The sequence below is a fragment of the Myzus persicae genome, unplaced genomic scaffold (genome assembly GCF_001856785.1).
Source record: "Myzus persicae strain clone G006 unplaced genomic scaffold, MPER_G0061.0, whole genome shotgun sequence".
Taxonomy (NCBI): domain Eukaryota; kingdom Metazoa; phylum Arthropoda; class Insecta; order Hemiptera; family Aphididae; genus Myzus; species Myzus persicae.
Window position 1 is genome coordinate 1 of NW_019104142.1, and position 21,879 is coordinate 21,879.

Here is a 21,879-nt window from a genome sequence, read left to right on the forward strand (position 1 = left end):
ATTTATCTTATTTTTACATTATTACAATATATTTCCATTTTTTTCTATACACTTCTGAGTTTTTTATAGTTTATAGTTTTTTATAGTCATTAATAAGTACAATAAAACCTTTTTTTTTGTACATGCATATAAGTATAAGGTTTTTATCCACTAGTTTCTTTACCACAATACTATGAATATGTATAGTACGTCCCAGATGTATCTTCCAAGTGATTGGTGCAGTCGTGCAAAAATATAATATGAATGCGTGATGATGTTATAAACTATAATAGGCATACATAAATATGCTAGGTAGGTATAGTTACTACGGTTCGATGTCGCCATAAGGCCATACACTTTTTTATGAGTTGCAGAAGTAATATCATTATACCTATAGTCTGTTGTCTGTACATTTTCTAGTTAACTACATTGCAGAATATATTATAAGTTATAAAACATTTATTTTTCTAAGCGTTTGATATTTTAATTGATGTTTTTCACATTGTCCATTTTTTTTATAACATCTATAGCAAAATACTACCTATGGCTATACGATAATTGTGATTTTTAGATAAAAATTAATATGATATGTTTTACCTTGTCGTTTTTACTCTTGTCATATTTTACTGTGTAGTTTTTTGCTTGACGTTTTATTCCTAGATTCGTTTTATTCACACTATGACATTTTCATATGCAATTTTTTCAGTAAAAATGAATTTAACTTACGGTAGTACTACTAGTACTAATAACTTATAATAAAATAAATTACTTAAATCACAATATTATAATAAAAATATATACTTTAAAGTATAAAATATTATAGGCTGACAGACCTAACTGATAGGCCTTCACTCAAAATCGTTTTTCGTATAGAATGATTTTATATCATTGAATTCAAATATAACACATCCATTAGGTATAATGATTTAAACTTAATTGATGTATTAAAAATATCTATTCACTTAACTTTTAATTCAATTGAAAAAAAAATACTTAACTCAACTTAACTGAGTTAAAAAATACGTTTAACTTGCTCAGTCTTGGTTAGTTGTTTGTAATTTAAAAATATTATTATCATATACTCTGATAGACCGTCTTCGTACGGAATCGTCTTTCGTATAGAATGATATAAAATAATTAATAAAAACTAAAATAATGCACAAGATTTGTTTTAATATTATAGTATTTGTTCAGTTTCCTTCAGCTACTAATGTCCACTATATATAATTTTAAATTTAAAAATATTTTTTCCTCAGATTGTCTGCATTAAATCAATGATATAATAAGTTCAAATACATATTTTCAAAGATTGAATATTTTTAGAATATTCTAAAAATCAAATAAATACGAAACTTTTCAGAGTTCAATAGTTATTTAAGATTTTAAGAATGTAATATACCTAAACATTAATCATCAGCAAGCCCGGATTAAGACATTTTGAGGCCCAGGGGCCAAAGTTTTAAATGAGGCCCCTGTACGAAAAAAAAAAANATCAGCTTGTTTTTTCACGTTGGACAGAATTAAGTATAACCTACCGTAGATCCAGAATCTCCACTTACCACTACCGGAAATTTGGTGAGAATGTGCAAGCCCGGATTAAGACATTTTGAGGCCCAGGGGCCAAAGTTTTAAATGAGGCCCCTGTACGAAAAAAAAAAATATATTAATGTATATAATGTGTTCTGGGGTGAAATGTCAACTGACCAGTTGACACATCATATGAAGGTATACCAAAAATGATGAAGAAATACCCTTTAAAGATTGTGAACTTTTTTATTTTTGAAGTTTATAATTAACTTTTTTTTTATCAAAACCATACATATCACGCATTTGTATATGTATCTTCAAAAGTTTTCAACATTTTAATGTAAATTTTTTTTTTTAAAGCTATTTAATTGTCCTATCAATATTCTGACATACGCAATTGAACTAAAAAAGCGCTAATTATTTTTATTTAATTAAAAATGTAGAAAAAAGTTGGAAAAAATTAGCATTTTTTAAAAGAAATCGTGTATTATTCCAAATAATTTATTACTTAGTATACTAAGTATATATGGGTTTTTTGTATTATTCTACTGAATTATACTGAATTATACTGAATTATACAGAATAATACCTAGAATACCTTGAAATTTTGGTTTTCATAATATATTCCTGTTAATCGTCACAATCTTAGTTTTCATAGGATTGAGTCGGTTAATTGGTCGTCAATAGTTTAATTTTATACTATTCGGTAAATTTTAGTTGTCATAATACAAAAAACAAAAACTCATAGTTAATAATAAATTATTTGGAATAATGCACAATTTCCTTTTAAAAATACTAATTTTTGCTAACTTTTTTCCCTTTTTTTAATTTAATAAAAATAATTAGCACATTTCTGGTTTAATTGCGTATGTTAAATTATAGGACAACAATAAATTAACTTTAAAATAAAATAAAAATTACTTCAAAATATTGAAAAGTTTTGAAGATTTGTTTATATAAATGCGTAATACGCATGGTTTTGGTAAAAAAAAGTCAACTGCCCATAACTAAAAAAATAAAAAAGTTAGATTCAATCTTTAAAGGGTATTTCTTCATCATTTTTGGTATACTTTCATATTACGTTGGCCGGTCACTTCACCCTGGAACACATTGTATAATATTTAATATTTGGTACCTGTTATAATAAATATAATATATAGATATTAGTTATATAGCAATAAATAATGAATAATGTATTACTTTATTTATAAATTATAATTTGCAAGCTTTTTTCCTAATTAAATAATCATCGATTTTTTTTTAGGAGATTTATGTAGTGTTATACAGCCTGTAACGAAAAAATTAATGGACAAATCAGAGGCCCCTAAATAAATTCTAAAAATCGAGGCCCGGGGGCCATGGCCCCCTCTGGCCCCCCTCTTAATCCGGGCTTGATCATCAGTATACCTATCTGTATATAATAGATGTATTAATATTGAATACTTAAATAGTAATTATATTATATTTGTTGAAGCAGTTAACTATTAGGCTGTTCAGTTCACCACAATAACCTTTAGGTCAAATCGCGGCCACAGTGAAACTTTAATATAAAAATCTTTAGGGGGTTTTTTTTAATGCCCTATTAGTTTTTACGATGATAATGATAATAATAATATATTATTTTAATTTTTAATTATCAATATGATACCTACATCAATATTCAATAGATATTATTATCTTAAATACGTCAGTGTATACAATATCAATATCATTATGCAGGGGTTAAAGTGGAGGGACGCAGGTGGACTCAGTCACCCCACCTATGGGTAAATCTATAGGTTAAAAAGCGTCCCCTATCAAATTATCATTAACATTATTCAGGGTTAAATTGGGGAGAGTATGCAACATGGAACGCTTAAAACTATATGGAAACATTAGCTACCTTTGAAATTATTGCCACTTGTATTGTTGTTCATATATAACTTAATTTGTCATAGTAGATTTTTATGTCATAATTGACGATCAATATTGCAGACATTCGATGTTATCCGTTTCCGCTTTACACACCAACTCACTCTAAACATATATTATGCATAGTAATAATATTATTAATTATTATTCTAGTAGAATAATAAATTCTGCTTCGTAATCTTTGTAAACAACTTGTGGATGCGCGCGCACTTGTTCCCGTGTGTGTTTGTTCGAAGCGACGACCTTCTAAGCGACTACAAAAATAGTCTCCACTCGGTCCACTCTCCATTGTGGCACAGTTCTCACTAATCAGTCGTTTGCTCAATGTCAACCGGCACGACGTACAGTTAACAGATTCTTTGCAACAAATTTCAACGTCAATAACAATACGGTTTTCGTCGTCGATCTAAAGGTAAAATCAAGAGCAATCTTTTTTTGGTTTATTTCTTCCCTCCCCCTCTAATCACACCGTTTACTTACCGTGTGTGTGACGCTGGAATGGCTCTGGTGATGGTGCGCACGTTAAGTTTAAAAAAAAATGTGGAAAATTCACCAGATAAAAATTCCGGTCATTGCATAGAGAGGGATCCTGTGTGGGGTTGAGAGAGAATGATTTTCTTTTTCTTTTTCGCATATAGTCGAAATGAGCATTTTGCGCTGTATAGCTAGCTCTATAATCCGTCGTACGCATCTCATGATCTATCATCTAATTTAAATAAAGAAAAGTAATTTAACCACGTTACACGAATAATAAAACTACGAAAGGGTTCTATTGATTAGAAAGCTATAAAAATAAATCAGGTAGCGGAAAAAAATTTGCAGCCACTACTGCAGCCGTTGGCAATAGTTTTAAAAAGTACGACAATGATTGCACTTGTAATTCTACGCTACTGCGTTGGTTTCTTAACTTTATGGGTTTTCGTTTTTTTATCTCTAAGCTTAAATATATATATTTATATATAACGAAAGAAGAACACGTTTATTGTAAGTAGCAGGTACCACAAATATACCACATTAAATTATGCTGTCGGAAAATAACGCATATAAAATACATAACGTCATAAAATGTATAGTTTATAGTTGATTTTATTACTTAAAAATGTATGTCTAAGGACTGGTGAGGTTTGTTTTATTTTTTTGGAATTTCTCCACTAATCTACACTTATATCAATTATGTTATGTACTGTGTACAACTATCTATATAGTTGTTTTATAATAATATATACGATTGAATATTATAATAAAATGTATTTAATATTATAATCTATTCACAAACTACCATAATCACTATTCAGTATTCACTGCAGAAAACCATAATAAGTCATATGACCCGATATAATATATAAGTAACAATATTTTAGTATATGTGTACAACTTGTACAAACTGAGAATTTATAATTTAACGAAACCTATGTAATATAACCTTATTAAGTAGGTATATCTGATAAAATATATTACGAAATATGTGAAACGAGTATTCGCGATTATAATACATAGTATTATACTATTGCATAGAATAAATGATTTATTAAGTATACTATAACTATTAAAGTTCCGCATGCATTGACCATGAACGCACCCCCGCGCCACTGCAGCAGTGACCCTCATCGCACCCGAGTGGTGTTGCTTGATAATATATTATAATATTCAAAATTGGTATAACATCGTTTTATTTAATGTTATTGTTAAATACTACTGAACTAATTTTAATTAACAACGATATTGTGCACACATGCACTCCAATATTGTCTAACCCAATGTATCCGAAAGTAGACGATGTCGGGCATCATATTATTGGGGTCTTGAGGAAGATGAAGATCCTAAGACGTATGGTAATACACAGCAGCTACACTCACACAAGTAAAATTGATTTGGAGGGAAGTCGAGTTAATTGAATAATAGAATGTAAGCTGTTACGAAGTTTTTTTTTGTGTGTATCGACGATAAATAAATAGGTATATCAACACTATTATGTATATGTATTATAAATATAATTTAAATGTTAATTAATTCATTTGTTACTTTATATTTGTCTATATACACTTAGTGTTTGTTTCAGGCTTACATTGTTTTTTGTGAGTGGTGTGAATTTTTTTTTTTAAATGGGTAGTGTGAGTAAAAAGTTTGAGAACAACTTTTAATTGAACGTGGATATTATTATATATGCTTATATTATCAATACTCACACACACACACACACCTGTTGTATTGAAAAAAATGAATGAACAGTATAGGTAGCTCTCATTGTTCGAGCATACAATAACACACATTCATACAATCATAATATACAAACCAAACATTCATTTATGGATAGGTCACAGAACAATGTTTCATGATACCACGAATAGCCTATATTTAAAACTGTATTTCCTTATTATTGCATACAAATTGAGTACCTATATTAGAAAAATTAAGTTCATATTTTGTTATTTTTTGATATAGGTAGTAAAAAGTTATATTATCAAATGAGTTTGGACACAAAAAAAACATTTGGAAAACCGCCGCCGCTTGTCCGTGTAGACCTTATAATATCTACCTATAGTGTAGTACTATGGCCTACTTTTCTGCTTTATACGCTTGCAAAGTTTTTTCGGGCTAAGATTAAAAATTATTCATCAAGTATCGAACAAGATTTCCGATGATCCATAAAAACGCTGTACGAAACATTTTAGAAGGTTTTGAACTGTCTGAAAACAAAAAATATGCAAATTATACAATATATTACTAATACAATTATTGTATGACTTATACATCGTTCCTCTAAAGCCTAGAACCCATAGGAATGTAAAATTAACTACAAGACCTACGGCTCACTACCACACTCAAAATTCGTAAACCAATTATCTAGTTTAAAATTCTGTACATTTTAAAAAAGTAATAATTTACGCGCCCCACTCTAGGTTGCCATAATATGTGTACGGTGATATAATAAATAATAATGATATTTAGGTGCTATATCAAGTAAATTAAATTGAGACAATTATATACCTGATTGTGATTATTCGTATTTTTGTGTTCGGTGGCCCGAAGATATAATTGTTTACCAAAATGGACATCACTTAAATATTATATTGTATACAAAATTACTAGACAGTATACTAGTATATACATTATACGTTATACATAATAATTAATATTGTTACGCAGACTAAATATTGCTTATAATACTCGTATATTATATTATTATTATTATTATTATTATGAAATAATATCGTATAGTTTCATTAAACTGTTGTGCGGGCGGAGTTCGAAATGCTACCGATAACCTATATAATATATCACATAAATATGATGGTTAAACGATTTCGATTTAAACGAACATCCAATCGGCCTATCCGAGTTTAATGAACACATTCCGACTGTATTATTATCAGACTTTCGAGCTTGTACGTAATAACGGCAGTGATGTACACAACTTTGTAGTATACAATTTTTAATCTACGTGTTCATTGTACAGGACGATTATAATATAATTTATAATCCATATATTATATGCTATCCATTGATCGATTATCTGTATATACGGTATTATGGTTATTTTAATACTGAAGCTTTTACATTTTTCTGAAATATATATACATATTTGAATAGGAATAATATGTTTTCCAAGTCCCTATGACGTACCTGCTTATATGCATACAAATTAAAAACAAAATTAACCCACGATTAAAATATCACACGCCTAACAATATATCATATACTTTTACTCGCGGCCTTATTATTTTTTATTTTTTCGAAATTATGTTTAAATATGTTTTAAGAGCCCGTTAATTGTCCTGAAAATTAATAATTACTAAATTATTACGATCAAATTTATATAGACTGGTTCACCCAGCGCCCATCTTGATACTGACTATATGTGTTTCTGTATGACTGTATGTGAGTCGTGTTGTAGGTACCTATGCTTTTACCTATAGCCTGTACGTCGCTATAAATCACATTTATCACAATAATCATGATCTCAAGTACATACTGCATTAAATTGTACTATGAATTTTGGACCATATTATAATCATATAGATGGACTATAGTTGTTTACAAAGTATTTTTATCAATAAAAATGTCTACTAAATGATTATTGCCTATAATTTTTATTACAAATACACTGCACTGATATCTTTATACATAATAATAGACACATAGTCGTTAAATCGTGGTTTATATACGTGCACAGTGTATGTATGAATACACCAACGCGATAAGTCAAGTATACATTGTACAATGTACATACATAATAAATACGGTATAGTGTTTAAGAATTTATGTGTACTAGGAAACAATAATTAACAATAATATTTACTAAAAAGATTAATACAATGTTTAGAATTTAAACTTCAATCTCAGTCTTAGGTAATATAAAATATACTACCTACTTGCTTCCCCGTGTACACCTCACTATCAAATCGTTAGTTTATCAAATCGGACGATATGGTCACTGCCCGCTGGTAACATCCAGTAATACTCTGTACCCACTGTTATAACTTGGCTTCTATTAAAAAAATATATACCTATGTACATCTAAATATAGGTACCGTGACGATTCAGAATAAACTCGCGATGTGTGCAAATAAATCAGGTGGAAAAATTGTCGGTATTAATCCACTACTGCTACAGTTGCTGCTGCTGCATATCTATATAATATATAAAACTGAAATCAAGCAAAAGAGGAAATCTTTGTTACGGTTTGGCTTCGAAACTTCTTATCTAATGACCAATTGTCATGTAGTTTTAATTATGTTAGTTAATAATTAATTAGGATTCGGGTAAGTTGTTAATTTTGAAGGATTTTTTTTTTATTGGTCACATTATGCCCAAGAAAAGGAAATCAAACCTTGGCCGCTCCACAAATAGTGCTAAAAGGATGCGCTTATCTAGGAACAATCATTCGCAAATGCACGATCAAAATATGGTTAACAATAACGACAACAACCATAATGCCAATACCATTGATAACAATAACAATAAACGTAAATAACCAGCTATTATACTATACAATAAGTAATATAGTTATTAATTTACAAAAATTGGACGGCTTCATGGAAGGGGGTGTCTAAACAACACTACTTCAATTCTAGACTGATGTGGCTACACTTAAAAAATATTATATAATTTACACTTAAAAAGACATTGCTTTCACGGCGTTTTACACCTAAAAGGAATTTTTTCCGGGCAACGCCGGGTAATTCAGCTAGTTATAATATATACACGGTATACCTATAAATAAATATATGCGAGCCTGGGTATAAAAGAGTTAAAAAGTAAAAGTTAAGTTAATTTTAACTTTTTAAAATTAAATTTTCATTAACTTAATTTTTAACTTCATTCATTTTTATTGATATTAACTCAATAAATAAGGAGTTACTTTTACATTTTAATCAAATCCGATCTACCTTAATTTATAAATAATTAAAAAATGAATTTAATAAAATTGCTAATGATGATGCTTATTGTATAAATTTTATGTTTTATTATTTTAAACCGTATTATTGGCTATTTATACATAACAAAAGCTACTACTCTCTATTTTGAGTTTGACCAAATCACACACATTGAGCACAATCTTTTATCTAAATCGGTTGAGTATAGTTTTGGAGTGCATTGCACGTAAGCTCTTTGTAAATATGCGTGATTTTTATGTACAGAGAAACCTGTATACAACGGACACGTCTCTTAACGGACAAAATAATAATGTCCCGGAAAAAAGATAGACGCATGACAAGAAACCTTTCTGTAACGGACACTCGGTCGTCCAGTGAGTGTCCGTTACAAACAGGTTTAACTATATTAAGATATTATATACGAAATATGTTTATTATGGTACATTCTTACTGCTTTTGGGGGTCTCTCGTTGGTTTGTACGATATTTTAATATTCAAATGGAATCATATGAGCATTTTCAATCATGACATAATATAATGGCACACGCATTGTACATACTCATAAAATCATAACTCGATAATCTAAGACCGTGCTCACAAGTCACTTAAAAATTTAAATACCGCACAAGCTAACGAGAGAATATTTTAAGCTAACGCCACAAAATTGGAGCTGCTGGACTTAGATTTTTATGTAATATGCTATATGCGTTAGTAACTAGTAAGATCGCGGAGACAACACGGCGGGTACGTCGGTTGGACAAATGCCGGCAACGAAATTGCATATTTCTCAAACATCGCCTTTATAGACACACTAACCGGATCCTCAAAAGTTTTATCAAAAATATTCTGACTATAATAACTAAACTATTCAAAACAAATTAATTTACTATCGACTATGCCCCGTTTATTATTTTTTTATCTTTGCTTCATCACGCCAATTCTAATTGAACGTGCTTGCTCGGCATCGCCTTTATAATATAATATTAGGTAATATATAATCCATATAAATATATAATAATTGTGTAGGTGATGAAAAATATACTATCAGTTGGATAAAAAAGCAAAAAAAAATTAAAAACTGTTAATGTTGCGATCGGCGGCGGCCCGATGGTGCAGGTTTTTCACGTTCTGCGGTAATATATTATTATAATATAGATTAAATAAAGCCGTTACCAATAACAAGTAGCAGCAAAAATGATTAATAATATACAATTGAATCGTTAACTGCAGAAGTGCAGAAAGGCGACAAGTCCACTTTTAATAATTTTTTTTAAAGGGGACTAAAAACGTGTTGAGTGTATATGGTCGTATTATAATATAATATGAGTGCTATTGTTAAAACAGTAATTTTCGAGCGCTTTTTTTTTTTAAATTATCGGTAAATAGTATTCATCTCTTTTCTGCGGTAAACGATGAATTTACTCGGGCGATAAGTGCAAAATCACGATAAAATGAAAATTGGACTTATCCTCTTTGTGCGCAGTGTAGTACGCGTACCGTAAAACCGGGTGAATAGAAACTGAGGGGTGAATAGAAACACTTTTTGGTAATAACTTTTAATGGCATAGTATCCACGACCTGACGTGTTGTTATACTTATAGATTTAGCTGATTCCGTCCAGCACAGACTTTCGGTACCGATACTGCAACCGTGTTTGAACAACAACTTTCCGATCGCGATGGCGCAGCAGCAGCAACAGCAGTACGAGCCTCCGGCGTTCGACTCCAACTGCATGACTCTCACGCGGTACGTGTTGGCCGAACAGAAAAAAGTCCCGTCGGCCACCGGAGACCTGTCCCAACTGTTGACCAGCATTCAGACGGCCGTCAAGGCGGTCAGCTCGGCCGTGCGCAGGGCCGGATTGACGCACCTGTAAGATATTTGACCAGTATATTTTTAAAAAATTTCAATTCGCCCAACGCCCGGTATAATAATATCTAACACTCGAATATGGGCATTACTGCCGTACAAAGTCAAAAAGTTATTAGTTAAAAAAAAAAAAAACTTTTATAACTTAAACATTTTACTCGACATAATATAACACCTGCCTACTGACTCGAGTTTATTTTTTTTAATCGACTTCATCACATTTTTGCTATGGTATATACTTTACCAGTGACAATAATATATACTTTTAAACACATAACCCTGCTATCACGTCCTGTATTTAGGTATGGCATGGATGGGTCCACGAACGTGCAGGGCGAAGACGTCAAGAAGCTGGACGTGCTCAGCAACGAACTGTTCATCAACATGTTGGCGTCGTCTTTTACGGTCCACATGTTGGTCAGCGAAGAAAACGAGACTGTGATCGAGGTACGTCTTTTCGCCTCATTGTTTTTTATTACCAATTTGGAAATTGAATACAGGTTATAAACTTATAAAACCAATGACCAATTTAAAATGGCTCAATAATTTCAGAAAACGTTTTAAGATCCACAATAATACAAGAATTATTTTTAATTAATATTTAAAGTCATCCTACCAAGTCCTGATATACTTAGAGACTATAGACACCATTTAAATTAATGTGGTTACAATATTCATAATACATTATAGACTATATGGCCTGTAAGTTTGTATATTTTAAAAGGCGGAATTTTTAGGCCGCTCGTGGCATTTGTGTTAGTAGAAAATTATATTTAGTGAATGTGGTTTGAACGGGTTCGGGTTAAACGGAATAAATATCCTCGGTAACTTCAAATGTCATTAACGTGTACGACATTAGGATACAGTGCAATAAGTAATAGGTAACTAACTAAAATTTACATTCATATTATTATTTTTTGAACAAAAAACAGGTCACAGGCAAGTCCTTCAGGGCTGAATATCAAATTTATATTTTAATAATATTAAACAAATATTTATTTATTTATATACAGCTTGTATAAAATAATTGTATAGCATGTGCAATGTGCATAATACCTCACATAAGTAATACAATTTTATACCACTGAATAGTAATTACTTACATTTCTAAGTATAGGTGTTTAAAGCTTAAAATTCATGGAGCAAACACTAATTATAGTCATGCACAATAATAATCAAATGATCATAATATTTAGTATACTAGTTTTAATGTTATATCTTATTTTGCCTATTTTTTTTTTTAGATTGAGACTGAAAAACGTGGTAAATACGTTGTGTGTTTTGACCCTCTGGACGGGTCATCAAACATTGATTGTCTTGTGTCCATCGGTTCAATATTTGGAATATTCAAGTACTTATAGAATAATTCATTATATTATAATTAAAGACTAGTTTAGTATAATCAAGTTCCCCCTAACTTATTTTAACCAGACAATAGGATATGGTGTGGAGAAAAAAATTGTTATAGTAATTCATTATAATAACTTAAGACCAGATTTTGCATAAAATGCATGTTGCTATTTTCAACATCACATACATGCAGTCATTGAGTGTTCACAAATCATTGCTTGATTGATTAAATATCAAAATTTTGTCTTTAATAGTAGTTTTTAATAATAATGTTATATAAACAATACATCTAATTTTCAGAAAGACCGATGAGAGTAATGAGACAAAAGTGAGCAATGCACTTCAAACAGGGAGGAACATGGTGGCCGCCGGTTATGCGCTTTATGGCAGCGCAACAATGATGGTGTTATCGCTAGGTAAAGGGAGTGGAGTCAATGGGTTCATGTTGGATCCGGTAAGTGTGACAATATCGCTAAATAAAATAAATTTTGATATCATTGGAGTGATTTTAATTTAACATGAATCTTCATTATAACAGTCGATTGGTGAGTTTTTGTTGACTGAAAGTAACATCAAAATACCCAGCAAGGGAAACATTTACAGTATCAACGAAGGGTACTCACATTTGTGGGACAAATCTGTCACAGAATATGTGAGGAGGAAAAAAGATCCAGAGGTAATTTTGTGTCATCATATTGTTATGGTTAAAAATTATAACTTAAAATTATTCTTTTAGTGTGGTAAACCGTATGGTGCAAGATATGTTGGTTCGATGGTTGCAGATGTACACCGCACATTAAAGTATGGCGGTATATTCATGTACCCAGCTACAAAATTATCGCCAAACGGCAAGGTATAAATTAATTAAAAAAGCCATGGTTAAATAAATACTATATTTTAAGTTATGGTTTTCTTTAATACTAAAATCAATTTTATATTACACTAGTTGCGTCTATTATACGAAGGAAACCCAATGGCTTACATAATGGAAGAGGCAGGTGGTTTAGCGAGCAATGGTAAGATACCCATACTGGACATACAACCCACAGCCTTGCATCAGAGAAGCCCAATATTTTTAGGCTCCAAAGAAGATGTCAATGAATTGTTAGAAATATATCAATCATAAAGATTACATTTTTCATAAGACATTTATTATACAAAAATGATTGAACAGTATAATGTTGTAAATTTTATAAAGTAATAAAAAATGTTATTATCGTTTTCTAATTATTGTAAATTGTCATACTTTATAAAAGCAATCAACATTTTTGTTGAGCACTTGAGTATCAAGTAATTAAATCAATACATAATATTTGGGTAACCTAAAATATAATATTATGTTGTAAGATAAGATAAAAACACAAATACTTAAGAACGAAGAGCTAAAAATTGATGGAACACTTCAAGGATATGAATGTCAAGATCTTGAGTGAAAAGTAATCCTTCTAGGGTACTGCTGTATTTCTGCACTTGTTCATGATGCTGAAAACAAATTAAAAAATTAATCAAAATGAATACATTTTATATGTTGAATTTATCAAAATTAGTATACATATACAGTAGCAAAATCATGAAAACAATTTGTAGAATAGTAATATTGTAATAATAATATTAAAAATTGATTAAAATCTAGAAGACAACAATGAATTAATGATAAATAAGGTCTCAGGTTTTTATTAACTAAAAAAATATTTAGAAAAGCATTTTAAATATTTTTCACCAATTTTGACAAATGTTAAATATATCTCAAGATATTATAAAACAATTTTAAATTAATTTTTTTGTTCTCTATATTTTTCATATTTTATGATTTCCTTATATTTGTATACTTAAAATGAATGATTAGTATATTTTATAATAATAATAAAAATAAATAGCTTATATAAAATAACTTATTTAATATATTTTTTAATAAGTGTTACATTATGTATGATTTACAATGAAAAGAAGTGCTTTTTTTCTGAAGCAGACAAGTTAATCAAAATGGTTGATATATAAATAATAAATAATATATTAACATGTTATAATTAGAGTGCAGATTTTTGTACAATTGCATATTTATCCCATTTCAAATTTTTGAGAATTTTGCCAATAAACTCTACAAATTGTAATAGTTAGAATGTAATGGCGATTTATTTTCCATATTACTGCATATTTTAACAAAATTTATTGCATATTGAAGCAACAATGTAAAAAAAAAGTGTAAAATAATATTTTGTCAAGTATACAAAAATCAATCAAAAACAATTAAAATACTTAATTTACTTTAGCCAACTATTGCAGTGTTCCAAATATCAATACAACTAATTTACAACTATCTTTTTTTCTCTTGTACCTATTATAAATGTAATATATTTATGTTTATAATGTTATGCTTATGACTAGAGTACGGATTTTGAAGGCATTTGCCTTTTTTTTTCTTATTGTTTTAAAACGAAACTATGTCAGCTACAAATTCGATTTATGCTACTATGCAAGACATTTTATTTTGCTTTTTTGAGTTTTTTTGTATACTTATGCTTTTTTGGGATTTTTTGGGACTTTATGGGCATTTTTGGAACATTTTTTCAAAATGTCTTCTAAATAAACGTATTTCAAATGTTAATATTTATTTTTATATTAAATAATGTGTTTTCCAATATCGTATATTGTATATGACTAGCTAAACCGATTTTATCTCATTATGTTTGACTTATGGATACGTTTATCAATGTAATTTAGTTACTTATATAGTATATTATTTTATCTTGAAATGACAATAAACACAAAAATATGCTCTTGCTCTAGAAATTATCTACTAAGAATTACAGTTTAGTTAATAAATTTAATTTATAGATTAATAATTATGGAAGAAGGATAACTCGGAGAAGAAGGCTTGTACATAAGTTTTTTATACCTTTTTTTAAAAATAATTTTTATGAACTAATAAATAATTTTAATACTTTTTTTGTGATAAATATTTTTTTAAAACCCATTTTCAATGTTTTTTTTAAAAGCTTTTTTGGAAGATTTAGACAGTCTTATTGCTTTAAAATCTGTAGTCTACTTATGACCATAGTAGTCGAAGCAGAAATTGTTCAATTTCAAGACCAATAAAAAAAAAAAAACATACATCAATTATTATAATACATTTTTTAGGCACTAAGAGATAATTCATTTTAATAATATTAAATTATACATTATTTTTAGTTTATGAAATAGAATTACTTTAATTAACCATAAGTTAATTAATTAATTTTGAGTCGTACAATTATATACTATTAAATTTAAAATTCATACTTTAATTCATACTACAATTTTCAATTAAAATATTTTGTATTTGCCTAAATGTTGTTACACAACGTAATGAGTTTGCAATGCTATTTTTGTATTTAGAATACAATGTATCATTAAGAAATGTAACAGTGTCTTATTTATTATGAGAATCTGGAAAAAGGTATGAAATGTGAATTGTTATACTCACAGCTAAAAACACCTGTTGCAGTCGCCCAATAGTATATTTGTACCAGTGTGTGTCAAATGGTCTATTATCTGTATCACATTTTACTAAATGTTCGGATAATATCATTATGAATCTCTGAAATAACAAAATAAATTCCATTAGTATAATAAAACTTTCATTTTGTCATATACCATACCTGAAAAACAATTAAAAACAAATTTTTCTGATCAGCTTGTGCCATTTCTAATTTCTCCTCCATACGTTCAACCATCTCTTCAGTAACATTGTCATCTACGTCCATTGGGACACCTTGACCACCAAATGTAGTTGTTGATTGTCGAGGTTTTGCTTCAGGTTTTTCTGTTTCTGTATCACTGTCGTCTGAACTATTTGATATAGCTGCTGTTGTGCGCAACTTTTCTCTAGCTTCATTCAACTCTCTGGTCAAACGATCCACATGTCTGGACATTTTATTGATGGTCAATGATAATATCTCCCAAATATACAGCCTATAAGATTGATGAGTATTTAAAATTTAAGTATTAAAAGTAACTTAAAAAAATTGTGAGGTTTGTGAAAAGTGATCAATTAATGTTTTAAGCAGTAATTACTAAAATAAAATTGTTTATTGTACATTATATTCTCTCCGAAATAATTGTTGTAAATACATGTTAGATAATATATTTATTATTTATATTCTAACACCATTCAAAAACAAAAGGTACAAAATAGAGAATCTCTGGCATCAATAATGTTTAACATCCTCCTATTAACCACCAATGATCACTATTCACAAACTAGACTATAAGCTAATAGAGTAATAGATTACTTGGTAAACTCTGGTATCATTTCTTTTGAGAATATCCAATTTGCCACAGATGAGCATTCAATAATCTGTGTTTTCAACATTTTGTCTATGAGTACAGTTAACATTTGCTGATCTGCACTCCATAAATCAAAAGTGCTTCTTAATATTTGTAATTGACCATCATCCGTTTCTCCTAAGGCCTAAATTTTTAAGTATTATTTATATCATGTGCAAAAAAATTGTTATTTTTTAGAATACAAAAAGTTCTTTGTTCAGAAGCTTATTGTACAGATATAGTAAGTGTTGGATAGTAAAGTAAAGAAAGTCATATGTTAATGTTATGGTTTGTGTATAACTTTTTTTTTAATACATAATGCAATTTCATTAGAATCATTTTCATGTAACAAAAATTTAAAAGCATATCGCAGTGAAGTATTGACGTGTTTTGTATCTATTGTGAATTGAAAAATAATATGTACCATAAAATATGTCTAAAGCGAGTATTAAGTATGCCAAGACAGTAATTGTTATAAATATATATATTTATTTTAACTTGCTACAATTCAGTTTTCAATGATTTTGACATGTCTACTTGCTCCAAAATTACGAGTAAATTTAATTAAATTTTTATTTCATTTGATTTCTCTAAATAGACATAGGTACACAGAATGTTTCCTACGAATATCTACTGAGACTGTTAAGTTTTTAATTTTTATATCTTCCACTTAATTTCAATAAACTATACTCAAACACCATAATACTTAGCTAGTAGTCATATACATGTAGTATAGTAGTATACCTATTACCTATACAATTTGTTTTTCTCTATTATTGTTATTTCTTTGTAATATTCTAAAGAATTCAGAGCTATACAAAAGCTATTCAGTTTTATACTACTAATTATTATAATATTTACAATTTACATGAAAATAAAATATTATGTCTGATAGGTATAATAGGTGTACAATATGTACTGATAAATGATAAATCAAAATATTTAGATTGGAGCATTACATAGATGTATAATATAATAATACGTCTATGGAGCATTATACATTATTATTATAGCATGAGAAAAGGATTATTTTTTACCAATTATAATGTATTAACAATTATCATGATTTTATTGTTGTATACAATTTAATAACACGATTGAGAGCATACTCGGGGTTTGTCCATCAGTTGACAGCTGTATCATGTATTCATGTTAACATATTTTTATGTATCATTTTTATTTGTGTACATCTATTTCAAATTATACCTTTTTGCTGTAGTGTAATTATAGTCATGTTCCTATTAAAATTAGAATAAATTGCTCATAAATTAAAACATTTTTTTTTTTTGGTAACATAATTATTTTTGTATGTGAAAAGTAAACTAATTTCATTACAATTTTATTTGAGTTACAGTAAAGTATCTTACCCAACATTGGTTATAGATCATATAAAAATATTTACCTTAAATACACTAATGAACTTTGTGATAGCTGCAAAAGCATGGGAAAATGACTTGCTGGCTATAAACAACAATGTTTGTACAAAAGCATCAACTTTTGTTGGATTTGAGATGCTAATGTCTGCTGGTTCAATAATTTCTCCATTTTCCAACATCAATGGTTCTTTTAATATTTCAATTATATTTTCAGGAGTTGTCTTATTACGTATTTTAGTAAGTAATGTGTTGGATAAAAACTGACCAGGTAATGCTGAAAAATAAATACAATTATTAATTTTAAATTTTGTAACAGCCACAATCTGATATCTTACTGGACTTTTCAATTGCATATTTAAACTTTGGTTCCGGTTTCTCAGGTAATAAAGGTTCAAAATCTGGTGGCACAATATCACGCATACGCTCATAAAATGATAATCTAAAAATAATTAAAGCAATGTTTAATCATTGATAATTGTTACAATGTTAGTTCACAATATGGTTACCTCATGGCTTTCTGGAGAACTTCACGCACAAACTTTGGTTTTGGGTGTTCTGGATCCAATGCTAAGCAATCTGCCCACTCTTGCCAGGACCAACTGAATTTGAAATTACTCAAATGATATGCAAACCACGATACAAACCTAAAAAACACATTTGCTTATTGAAGAGTTGCAAATAACAACCAGTAACAATGTGACATACCTATCAAAAGCACAGACGTGCATAGATTCTATACGGGAGTATAATATTTCTGTTGTCTGAGCCAACACAAGTGGCATTGTGTTGGTTGATAATTTAGATAATTCAATAAAGACAGAGCCAAACATGACTTCTAAATACTTTGGTTTGGGCTGGTGGAACATCAAACTAAATACTACTTCCACAATACAATATTCTAGAGGCACTTTGTTTTTGTGAACAAAATTCATTAAATTAGTTGCACTAGAAATAATAAAATAAAATAAATTCATACATTTGAGTAAAAAATTTAAGTTTGAATGTGGGTGTCATTTTTTGTTAAATATTACCATTCTTTTCTATTTTTAGATGACATATCAATTATCTGTTGTAGATGTTCTTCAACTAAAAATCGTTCAATGGAGTGGGCGCCAGGCATAATGTGACCCTAAATGTATATTTTGGTTTAAAATGAATATCAAAAACTAAATTTAAATTGTTTTGTTAATCAATATTAACTCACATCAGTGACATCTGTATAATCAAACATTCGGTATACAACCCATGGCATTGGATATACACAAGCGTTATGATGAGGGGGTGGCACAATGGGTGGCAAATTATGCTGAAGAGCTTCACACAAAACATTGTCAAATGTCAAGTAAGGTCTTGGTATAATGGTTTCAGTCCAACTGTCATGCTTCAGTTTTTTTACCTGATTCCACAAGCATTCCAAGTACTCTTCCTGGGGATGAGGTACATCTGTGGACCAAATCCGCAGCATATTAACATGCTTTTTTGGACGCTTATTCAAATATACCTCAATTGTTGTCAACAACATTTCAAGAGGTGATTCTCTTTTCTCATATAGTTCTCTACCAACCCACGGTAAACATGACATAACAGCATAACAATACCTGTTACAAACAAATACATCAACCGTTAAAAAAATAATTTTCAACTAAACATTCTTTTACTTACCAGTCTTTGCGTACATTAGGAACTCCATCTTCTTTAGTAACATCTAATAAACTACTCATTAATTGTACAAATGAACTAGCTGACACAACATGACAATTCACCAAATCACCAATGAAACGTAGAACTACTCTAGCTTCATTCCAACAATTATTTTTTAAACTATCTTTAAAAGAACGTACAATGTTTTCTACAAACTAAATTTTCCAAAAAAATTTTATGATTATGATTAGTCACACATAATAAAATAGTACCTACAATAAGAATATTGTAATTAATTATTATATTAAGTTCACTTACTTCACCACCAAAATTATAATTTTTAGCATTTAATAAGCCAACTAAAGTTGAATAAATTGTACACTTTTCCGGCATATTAACTGCACATTCTACTAATAATTTGAGTACTTTTTTCTTAAAGTTTTGTATATCGCCATCTAGTACACTAGCCAAACCTTCTAAATTACTTTCTATTGTGCTGGTAGTCTGTCCATGAAAATAAATCAAGAAATAAAATTATTAATAATAGGTGTATCATAAAATAATTGATCAAACTAAATAGTTTACAAAAAAATATTTGAAATATGTATCCAAATATTTCAAACAATTAAACTAATGAAATCATACTCAAAAATAAAATGAAATTTTATTTCAATATTATTGGTAAGTTGTATGTGAAAAATAAAAAGAAGCTTATTAATAATAAACAAAAAAATTACGTTTTCTCCAACTTTGAGAACAAGGCTTTCCAATCTATCTTCTAAATCATTACTTTCAGAACCACCACGACGGCGTTTTTTATAGCCTCGATCAGCACCTAAAAATTACAATAACAACATAATTTTTTTTTATGCATTAAAATTATTTAAAGTTGTAAATACCAATTACCTAATTATTATACAAAATTACAGTAAACTTAATATTTTTTATGAACATCAATATAAAATATTGAAAATACAAATGATCAATGATGATAAAGTTAAGTTTTAAATACATTAATTTGAATTATTTGTAACATGAATGAATAAAAATAAACTTTATGGGCATGTCCAAAATATGACTGATTAGGAAGGGCAGAAAAAGTGGCATATTGTAAAAAAAGTTGTATGAACTCATTTATTTTTATTTGGTTAAACACACTTTTCAGTAAGTACCTATACCAAGATGAGTATTTTCAAAACCAAATTAATTTATAATCAGATTCAAAATATATTTGATACTAATAATCCCTATATTAATAGTTCATATTATACTCTCCGGGAATTAGAGATTGAGGATAATTACAGGTAGAGTTAATAGAATTTAAATATGAACTATTTTTTCATCTGTTTCATTGTTTGAACAAAACAGAATACCTAGTTATGGACCAGTGTCTATACATTTATAGTACTCTGGACTTTAATACATGACTAGGCACATATACAATTAGCTATAAGTCTAGATGTAATATTATATAGATAATTGTTATTGAATAAAATCAGGTGTGGACATTGTGCAAACTGAAAAGAAGCCACTCGGTGACACATGACTCAAATAATTATTGATAAGTTCGGTAACCTAATGTTTTATTTTTTTACGATTATTATTAATTGTGTAGAAATCACGATACCAGGTTCTCTGATAACGACTCTGGGAAATGTGAGAAAATTTAAAAACAACTTACCATACAGATCTTCGTAACTCTCATGAACTCGACGGCGGCTCATGTTGGTTTAAGACCGCAGACCACGATCAGCCTGTAGAAATGAGGAAAAATAATACCGCAGATGAAATATATATATATCGGAAGTCGATCAAAATGATTTTTGACTTTGAATAATTGTAAATTTCAGTATGAACTCTTGTATAGTTGTTGTATTTTGCGGTGAATAGTGAATACGAAAAAAGTGGACGGCTAACACGAGTGCAGTGAATAGTACCGATTACTGAATACTGATTGTCGAATGCTGATTGGGGAACACAAACAGTAAACGCGTCGGTGATAACGATTTAAAATAGCCGACTATTATCATTATTATTTATCATGAATTTCTTATGATCATGAAGACTAGAGATAAGGAGACCACCAAACCACATAATATAATAAACATTGAATGTTAACTAAAACTGCACGTCTACCACAAATTAAGGTATATCTTTATACAATATTTCAATATTTGTAAGAATAGATACATTTAAAAATTAATCACATACCTATAATAAACAATAAACATTGAATGTATTAAACTACTACTACATAGAGATTTCAAACATTTGAATGTTAGTAATATAATTTAAAACAAAAATACAAAATAAATTTATTTGGTAGTTACTAGACATTCAATCAAATTTACTCATTTTTCAAATAGCCCAAATAACAAAAAAATATTTTATAAAACACATAGGTACATATATTTAAAAAAACCTTAAAATCAAATTTAGTTAAACTAAAACTGCTACAGTATTAAAATGTATATTACATAGTTAACAATTAAGGATTTTAGCATACAAATATCCACAGGTATATGACATAACAAAAAACCTCT

General features: G+C 28.9%; 2 protein-coding genes across 3 annotated transcripts; one reads left to right on the forward strand and one right to left on the reverse strand.

Annotated features, from left to right (window-relative positions):
• Positions 1 to 3,681: 3,681 nt before the first annotated feature.
• LOC111039172 (fructose-1,6-bisphosphatase 1) lies at positions 3,682 to 13,242 on the forward strand. Of its 2 annotated transcripts, XM_022322517.1 has the most exons (9): positions 3,682 to 3,829; positions 9,822 to 9,928; positions 10,397 to 10,667; positions 10,967 to 11,111; positions 11,909 to 12,015; positions 12,315 to 12,468; positions 12,553 to 12,690; positions 12,751 to 12,867; positions 12,961 to 13,242. In XM_022322517.1, the coding sequence occupies exons 2-9, from the start codon at positions 9,880 to 9,882 to the stop codon at positions 13,138 to 13,140; spliced, it is 1,161 nt and encodes a 386-aa protein (XP_022178209.1). In that variant the 5' UTR covers positions 3,682 to 3,829; positions 9,822 to 9,879; the 3' UTR covers positions 13,141 to 13,242. The 2 variants fall into 2 exon arrangements, with proteins under 2 accessions (XP_022178209.1, XP_022178210.1); XM_022322518.1 differs by lacking the exon at positions 9,822 to 9,928 and having other exon boundaries at positions 3,683 to 3,829.
• LOC111039171 (nuclear cap-binding protein subunit 1-like) lies at positions 13,149 to 21,060 on the reverse strand. Its single transcript, XM_022322516.1, has 14 exons — positions 21,018 to 21,060; positions 20,074 to 20,171; positions 19,655 to 19,840; positions 19,358 to 19,551; positions 18,900 to 19,293; positions 18,727 to 18,824; positions 18,401 to 18,640; positions 18,202 to 18,339; positions 18,031 to 18,134; positions 17,722 to 17,969; positions 16,286 to 16,464; positions 15,653 to 15,965; positions 15,478 to 15,591; positions 13,149 to 13,496 (listed from the first exon to the last, which is right to left on the reverse strand). The coding sequence occupies exons 1-14, from the start codon at positions 21,058 to 21,060 to the stop codon at positions 13,383 to 13,385; spliced, it is 2,463 nt and encodes an 820-aa protein (XP_022178208.1). The 3' UTR covers positions 13,149 to 13,382.
• Between the last annotated feature and the right edge of the window lie 819 nt (positions 21,061 to 21,879).

What these genes read in the sequence shown, in the direction of transcription:
- LOC111039172 (XM_022322517.1), top strand. Translation starts at nt 9,880, where the DNA reads ATGTTGCGATCGGCGGCGGCCCGATGGTGCAGGTTTTTCACGTTCTGC. An exon ending in CAGGTTTTTCACGTTCTGCG is followed by an intron (nt 9,929 to 10,396) that starts GTAATATATTAT and finishes TTATACTTATAG; the next exon opens with ATTTAGCTGATTCCGTCCAG. An exon ending in GGAGGAAAAAAGATCCAGAG is followed by an intron (nt 12,691 to 12,750) that starts GTAATTTTGTGT and finishes TTATTCTTTTAG; the next exon opens with TGTGGTAAACCGTATGGTGC.
- LOC111039171 (XM_022322516.1), bottom strand. Translation starts at nt 21,060, where the DNA reads ATGAGCCGCCGTCGAGTTCATGAGAGTTACGAAGATCTGTATG. An exon ending in TCTAAAAATAGAAAAGAATG is followed by an intron (nt 18,641 to 18,726) that starts GTAATATTTAAC and finishes TATTATTTCTAG; the next exon opens with TGCAACTAATTTAATGAATT. An exon ending in ATGATACCAGAGTTTACCAA is followed by an intron (nt 15,966 to 16,285) that starts GTAATCTATTAC and finishes TCAATCTTATAG; the next exon opens with GCTGTATATTTGGGAGATAT.